We start from the raw sequence: 8,045 nt of genomic DNA on the forward strand, positions 1-8,045 counted from the left end.
GAGGTATGAGTGTGCTCTCTGAGTGAACCCAGTCAACTTCACTTAACCAGGCCAAACATAAAAATACAACTTTTTACCTGAACAGAAGCTGTGGGAAGTAGAGTCAACATGGACAAATATAGAAACCAACTATGTGGGTTTGGATCAAGATTCTAATGTGATTCAGTGTGTGTGTGTGAGAGCTAATTTGGTAAGGTGAAGAAAATAGTTTGAAGCGAATCATCTGGATTTTCAGCAGCATCATCATGTGTGTGTGTGTGTGTACGTCACTCTGTGAGTGGATCTTCCTCTCACACTGAGGCATGAAGTGGGGAAGCAGTCTGACAATCAAGTTTCTGTAGCGAAAAGAGAGTAAATAACAACATTCTTCATCAGTTGAAAGCAGGGAGGCTCTCTCTCTCCAAACCAGCTTCATTAACGACTGAAGGAGAAGCTTCATTTATAAACCCCGGAGCTCTTTAGAGGAAATCAGAGGAGCTAACAAGTTTCCTGCCCTTTCTGGGTCATCAGCATGAAGCAGGTTAGAGGAGGAGACGCTCACTTTTATCTTTTTCTGCCGTATTTTCTTGTTAGTTTGCAACTTAAACTGGGCTCTTTAGTTTATCCACTGCTGTTTTGTATCATTATCTGTGTCAAGTAGAGTAATTATCTAACAAATGTATAAAAGCGGCTCTCTAATTAAATGCCATGGGCTGTAAGAGACGGAGATAAATTATTTATACGGCTTTGATGAGCCTCGGCTGGCTTTGAGGAGAAAGCAGTCGAGATGTTCCGCGAATTAAAAGGACTGCTGGAGAAAAGAAACTTTGTGTTTGGGGGGGAAATGGAGAGGTGGGAGTGAGGAGCGTCGTGTTCCTGCGCTCAGCGAAGGGTTTGGCTAAAGATGTCGTTTAGCTGTGTGGACGGACATATTTGAGCCGGTATTTACAAGCCAGGAAGGGGGCGGAGCCACCGGAGCAGCAGGTAGAGATCCAGAGGTGACAGGACGTGGATGTTAACCCTTAAGAGGCGGATAAAGACGGATGTTTCTGATTCGGACGTCACGCAAAGACGACAAAAGGAAACAAGCCCAGGTCAGATAAGAACTTCTTATTATTCCAATAAAAAATACATTCATACAGAAATATAACAATTTTGCAAAACAATTTCAAATAAAAATTTCATAAAGCATAAACATAACAATTTTACAAAAAAGTTTTTTTTTTATTCTTTTCATACAAAGATTCAGTTGAGAACAAAGAGCTGTGTGTGTGTGTGTGTGTGTGTGAAGGACAGAACAGTTGTTGTTGTGATGTGAAAGAGAAGAAGAAGAAGAAGTGATGAAGAGTGTTAAAGATGCGAGCGAACACGGAGCTAAATCAAGGCTCAATTACCCCTTGAACCGTATTGGCTGCTGTTTGGAGGGAATGGATGGTGGTCTCCTCGGCCACAGGAGCCATCGCCTCCAAATCTATTGCAGCGAGCAGTTTCAAGTTTGTACTCTTCCTGTCTCTTTCCCCCACTGATCTGAAATCCATATGTTGCAGCACGCCGCCCGCCGCCGCCGCCGCGCAACGTGCTGCAACATCGAATTCCTCCGCTCGGCTCCAGCAGGCCGGCGGTGTGGAGCCGAGCGGCACGGATCGCTTCATCTTCGCCTTCAAACTTCAGCAGTAATAATCCATAATCCGTGTCATTATTTAGGCCTACCAACTCTTTTTTAGGGGAGATTTTGTCGTCAGGACTTTTGCCAAATATCCATGTTTACTGTAAGTGATTCAGCTCACATGGTTGATCTTTATCTCCTCTCAGCGCCTCCGCCCCCTCACTCGCTCCTGTGGTTTTCATAATACTGTTGCAGCTTGGCTAAACCAACGCTCCCCAGACAGGTCAATAACCAACCTACACAGTCAGCAGTCTGTGACAGATTCCATGCCAACAAAGCCTTTAGCAATTCATTACTGAGAGGCAGTACAAGGCAAGGCCTGTCCAACTGCAGCCTGTTAATTACAATAAATCTTTAGCTTTTTCTTCAGTCTCGTCTTGCAGGGATGGAGGGATGGGAGGGGAGGGGAGGGGAGGGGGGCAGACATGATGGTGCTGGGATGGAAGCGGGGGCTCTAGTGGCACTTCAATACTCAGCAGAGGCCGAGAACAAGAAGCGGCGATTGAATCACGTGGAGTTGAGCGAGCATGAAGATCCGTGTTTGTTTGTCTAATCTGCTCGGCGCTGTGCGTGATGGACTACAGTACATACTACACAGTAGTTAATGTCTTTAATAAATGACTTTAAGTGCTCTAAACATACAGCATTTGTATTATTTACATCTTTTGACTCAATTGAACGTGATATACATCGACTAAATTGGTGCAAAACATTTTTTTTTTTTTTTTCTTACAATTTAACAATAAACTTCATGTCTCGATAGATTTGGACAGCCGTCATTAAGCACGAAACCTGCGAAGGGTTAACTGTAATTGAGCCTTGATCAAACTTGTCTAAATCACCCATACACAAATGCGACTTTCCCGCCGAGCCAGAGCCGCTGGCCGGGCCGGGTCGCTTGCATAAGGCACCATCAGGGTCAACAGTGCATTATTAGATAGAAAACAGAAACAGGAGAAAGTACAAAAATCATAATTAGTCCTCAAGGCAAAAGGATGAGTGGGAAAAAGCTCCATGAAACTGGTAAGCAGTGGTGAAGTCCTCAACCAAGAAGAATGAAGGAAATGGCTGAAGTTGTAAAAAATAAAAAGATCATCATCAAGGCTTTATGTACAATATTGTAACATTTAAACCGATCGCATTTTTAGCTGCACCTTTATTGAAACTATCTGCAGTCCTGGATACAGTGGGAAACAGGAAATGAACAAACCCTAGAACCATGCAACACCTGTCTATGATACTGAAGTTATAGTATAGTTGTGTTATACCTCTAAGCACACAGCTTATACAATTGGACTACAAATGAGCTTTGTAGCATGTAAAAAAAAAAGAAGAAGAAACCAGGCTACATAACACATTGCACATTTAGTAGCTGCACCAAAAAACACCAAAGAAATAAGCTCCTCTCATTCAGCGACCGGGGGGGGAGGGGGGAGGAGGCTGGGTCGCTGAGCGGAGGGGCCACAAGCCGGCCGGACCCTCTGTGTGGTCAAACCCCAGGGCTTCCAACACTTAAGAGAAGGAACCCGACCCCCCCCCCCACAGTCTGGGTGCCAGAAAGGCAGGAACTTCTCACTCTCACACTGCCAACAGGAGAAACGCAAAGGGACGCGTATCCCCGCCCCCCAGAAACCCACTCAGTCCACAGCAACATCGGTACCGGCCCCCCAGACCACCCACTCCCCTCCACTCGTCCCTCCTGTCCTCTGTCCAACCAGGGGGGGGGGGGGCGGGGGGGGGCTGCACTCAGCCGGTCTCAGACATTCACAGTGCACACATGCTTACCTCAGACAGTTTTTCGTTTTAGTAAAGTACCAGTGTATCTGCTGCCCGGGCCGTCCGTGTCCCCGCTCATCATGCACCATACATACAAGTCATTCACTCTTTTTCTGTGTTTTTTTTTTCTGTTTTTGTGTGTGTTTCAAGTCCTTCTCAGTCAAAAAAATTCTCCCATCCACGATTTTGTCCTCTCGTCTCGACAGACAACCTTCAGAGCGCCTTCCCTCCAAAGAGAGGTCCCGGAGGCACTGGGTTTCAGTATGGTGCAAAACGGCATGCTTTGGCTGGAACACACCCCCCGCCACTCTGCTCTGGGACAGTTCAACCAAGAGACTGGTCGGGAGACGGCGTTTGTTTTTGTTTTTTCTTAATTTTCCCCTTCGCTGCGTTGGTTGGTCGGCGCTCGCCAATGCTCTAGACGTGCCTCTTCATGTGAAGAGCCAGATGGTCAGACCTGGAGAAACATCTGGGGGAGCAGCGGAGGGGAGGGGGGGACACAGGAAGTCAGCAGGAGCAAATGAATTTTGTTTTGACCACCAATGCAGCACCATGCAACGCTGCAGAGCTGGACTTCTGCTAAATCACGAGGGCGGAAGCAGATGCTATCAACAAACACACGTCAGAGACAGAGAGTCCCTATCAGTGCAGAATGAAACAAAGGTTACCAAAAGAGGATGATGTCATGAGCAGATAAGAGGCCTACCTGTCACAGTGACTGCATTTAAATGGCTTTGCCCCAGTGTGCTTCCTGAAGTGTCTGGTCAACTCGTCGCTCCGTGCAAAACGCCACTCGCAGCCCTCCCACGAACACCTGTACGGTTTCTCACCTGCAAAACAAACCAGCCAGGCCACAAGTTAGACTCAGACCCAACCAAGCAGAAGAGGGGGGGGGGGGGGGGGACACACAGAGGCGTTCATTGGCTCGGGCCGCTCTCTCATTCTTCTGTGCTTCACCCTGTTGTTATTCAAATGCATTCAAATCCCTGAGCCCGGGGGCCGGGGGCCGGGGGCCGGATGACAGGCGGTGATAAGTCACTTCAGACCTAGATTCCTGTGAACCTGTCGGATGGGTGGCTCGTCTCTATGCTATGAGACGCATGTGGGGAATGCACCGAGCAGAGCTGCAGGAGTACAACAAAGTGAGAGACGGCCCCACGTGCAATTTCACGCCGCTGATCAGAAAATAAGGGACGGCCAAAGTGAGCATTCAGAGCCTTCCAGCTCGCCGGCCCTGGCTCCGCTCCCATTCACTCTTTCCCAGGGTGAAATCCAATCTGTTTTGAAGGAACAAGTCCTTTTATCTCCCATGTGCAGCCCCTCCCCCTCTCCCTCTCTCTCTCGCTCGCTCAGTCACTCATTCGCTCAGTCAGTCACATTCCAGATCCATTAGGTCATAGTTTGGGTATCCAGCCATGCAGAGCTAATACTCTGCACGGCTCCAGCTGAGGACATCGTGCAATGGGGACATTTAATTGTGTTACACAATGGCTGGACAATAGCATTAAGGTGAAAGGACTGAATGAAAAGCACTTCTGTCTCTCTCCTTCTCTACTTTTAAAGGTTTCTTAAACATCTAGTGCGTCCTGATACTCTATACCCTGTCTCTATACTCTGTGCCCCACATGTGTGCCGGCTGTGACACTCACCTGTATGAGTACGCTGGTGTGCTTTGAGGTGGGAGCTCTTCGTGTAAACCTTGCGACACCCGTTGAAGTTGCACCTGTGTATTCGCCTCCTGCCGTCCGGGGACGCGTCGCCGCAGAGGAGTCCCGTCTTTTCCGAACTCTTGCCACCGCCGACGGTCCTGATTTTGACCGGCAAGTGTAAGTCGGCGTGCGTGCCGACCCAGCCGTTTGTGATGCTGCTGGGCTCGGAGTTGGCCTCCGGAGAAGATGGGGGAGTGCTAATGATGGAGGGGCTAAAAGGTCCAGAGCCGACCAGGACGGAGCTCAGAGGATTGGAGGTATAGCTGTGTGTGGGCGAGAGCTCCTCAGAACTGTCTGAAGCTTCGCTGCTGGCATCAGAAGTCACACTGTTGGTGTCCAAAATTTGGCTATCCTGATTGTCCTCCTCGTGGGCTTGGGGGATCTTTGGGTCGGACTCGGCCTTGGTCTTATCCCCGTAGGCCAAGATCAGTTTGCTCCAGAGGTCCTCCTGGCCATCAAACTTGGGGTCTGACGTGGAGACGTAAGGCTCGCTCTGTAGATACCGCTCCAGCTCCAGGCATGTCTGCACAAACGCACACAAACGCACACAATACAGTCAGAACTTTGTTTATTTGAAGCCCTGGAGTGTGTAGATTGTTTGGGAACGCACTTGGCTCCATAGGTTCTCTGTGGGCCGAGAGCTGAGCACATTCATCAGGAAATCTCAGTATTGCATAAGAGAACACTAGCACCTTCCCCATACACACTACCTACACACAGACCAGTCCCTTCACCGCCTACAGCTGTGGGATATGATGTCACTGTACAGACGGGTGAGTTTAAAGCCTCAGGTTCAAACACATTTTAAAGAGTTAGACCTGTTTTGTGTGATTCCTGTGACACTACAGAGGCAAAATGGAGGAGAATGGATTTTCTAGACCAACTGAAGCTTCACTGGCACCAGGAGGCAAACTTCAGCTTGGTCCTTACTCTGGATCTCCCACACACACTGGCATGTAACAGCCCGGGCCTGTGTGAGGCTGGTATGTGAGTGTGTTTAGACTGAGCTGTCAGCACGTACGCGCACACACACACACACACACTCACTCACACACTCCTCAGCACCTGAGAAGAAGACCAAACGTGCATTGTCATTTCAGCGGCCCAATGACTCACTGAGCAGATCTGGAGTCCTTTTAAGGGAAGCTACTCAACTTCCCCTCCAACATTCAGAGGCATTCGGCTGCTTTTCCTCCTGCGTAGCTCCGACATGCAATCACATCCTCCCTCGCTGTCACGCCGAGCAGATAAACTGGCAGGAATGCACCCCACAAACAAACAAACAAAAAGAGAGAAGAACAAGCTGCAGGCCTCGTTTACCGCAGGCTTTGACAGATCACACACACGGGGAGAAAGCAAAGTTCCTCTGAGCGGGAGAGAGAGAGAGAGAGGGAGAGCGAGCTGTGCTGCAGTCTGACACAGGACAGAGTCTCCTCATGCAAACAGGAACTGGCCATTGCTGACATTTGATCGCCTCATGTTGTTTGGCCTATTCAAATCCCAGGATGACTCACATGATGCAAACTTGGTTCTAAATAGCACAAAGCTGCTCTGGAGTAAGATTACATACACGAGTACATCACTACACCCCCCCTATCCTATACATTACATAACATTAATGCTGTTAATCATCTAAACGGCTGCATTTCCTTCCCGATCCGCACAAGACAACACATCAGATTCCTCCAAACTGAGTGATGAGGCCGGATTCAAACTACAGCTCACTTCCTCCATACATCCGCAGTCATTCAGCCGCCAAGCAAGCAAACCTCCATCCTCCCGGTGTGTGTGTGTGTGTGTGTGTGTGTGTGTGTGTGTGTGTGTGTGTGTGTGTGTGTACGTGCGTGCGTGCGTGTGTGCGTGCGGGTTTGAAACCAGCATCGATCGTGTGCAATCAGAAAGCAGCAGGTAAAATAGAACTCCTGCTCAAAATAAAGCAGCCAGCCAGCCAGCCATCCATCCCACCGTCCAGGCAGCCAGCATGCTTGGGTTACTCTGCCGCCTCATTCATCTTGGCGCAGCTGAGCCTCCACTCGAGCTGTCAGACTGACACACTGATCCACTTCCAGCCTGCCAAAAAAACTTCCACGACCCAAACTCATAACGCAAACACGAAGGTCTAACGGCCGCCGTCTATTCCCCGTCCACGTGTGTTTACACCCGTGATTTCTGAGACGTTTAACCCCCGAACGCCGCACGGATCGCGTTAAAAGCGTGAAACCCGCTCAGTTCCGCTCCGCCGTACAAACCTCAGTGACATCTTAATCTAAAGTGTTGACAGTGGTCGTTATATTCACCTGCTGCCAGTACTCCTCCAGGGACGGTAAGGCGGAGAAATAGCCCGTGTCGTGAACTATCTGAAGTTCTTGAAAGATGCTGCACATGGGTAGAACATCCATTTTTCCCCGAGTCTCAGCTTGTGAGAAAGAAAAAGCCTATTTAGCTGCACTTAAAATGTTGCTATGTGGTAGAAAAACAACAACAACCATAAAAAAAATAGCCGAAAAAGAGAAATAATAGGCGTTGTTGTTGTCGCAGGTATCCGCCGCTTGTAAGTCGCGCTTGTGTGGAGCAGAGCAGCGGAGCGTTCTGCCTCCTTCCGTCCGTCTCTCGTTGCGTTCAAGTGCCTCTGTATTTGCAAACACGGCCGAACGGGACTGGATGGGGCACAACTGCGCTCTGCAAACTTCCCTATTCAAACCTCCACGCCCGCCCCTTCCCGACGACACGGTGACGCGCGCGCGACACGCAGCCAATCGCGGACGAGCAGCCCGCCTCGCTGCATATGATATCACAAGCGACCAATCGCGGCCGACCACAGACCGGGCTCGGTACCTTCTCGGATTTGATTGGCCCGTGTGTCTCCTCGAGCGGCCGCGCTGATTGGTGGGTTATTTATAGGGCTGTATATAAGC

At 49.4% G+C, this 8,045-nt stretch overlaps 1 protein-coding gene across 1 annotated transcript; it reads right to left on the minus strand.

Moving 5' to 3' along the window:
- Positions 1 to 1,074: 1,074 nt before the first annotated feature.
- klf6a (Kruppel like factor 6a) lies at positions 1,075 to 7,820 on the minus strand. Its single transcript, XM_076138055.1, has 4 exons — positions 7,428 to 7,820; positions 5,071 to 5,653; positions 4,128 to 4,251; positions 1,075 to 3,890 (listed from the first exon to the last, which is right to left on the minus strand). The coding sequence occupies exons 1-4, from the start codon at positions 7,527 to 7,529 to the stop codon at positions 3,839 to 3,841; spliced, it is 861 nt and encodes a 286-aa protein (XP_075994170.1). The 5' UTR covers positions 7,530 to 7,820; the 3' UTR covers positions 1,075 to 3,838.
- Between the last annotated feature and the right edge of the window lie 225 nt (positions 7,821 to 8,045).

The sequence above is a fragment of the Genypterus blacodes genome, unplaced genomic scaffold (genome assembly GCF_046128005.1).
Source record: "Genypterus blacodes isolate CSIRO-AG114 ecotype Tasmania unplaced genomic scaffold, CSIRO-AGI_Gbla_v1 ptg000348l_1, whole genome shotgun sequence".
NCBI lineage: Eukaryota > Metazoa > Chordata > Actinopteri > Ophidiiformes > Ophidiidae > Genypterus > Genypterus blacodes.

Excerpts from the sequence above, each read along its gene's own strand:
- klf6a (XM_076138055.1), bottom strand. The coding sequence starts at position 7,529 with ATGGATGTTCTACCCATGTGCAGCATCTTTCAAGAACTTCAGATAGTT. Across the intron at positions 4,252-5,070 it reads ACACCAGCGTACTCATACAG|GTGAGAAACCGTACAGGTGT; the intron begins GTGAGTGTCACA and ends TTTGTTTTGCAG. Across the intron at positions 3,891-4,127 it reads AAATGCAGTCACTGTGACAG|ATGTTTCTCCAGGTCTGACC; the intron begins GTAGGCCTCTTA and ends CTGCTCCCCCAG.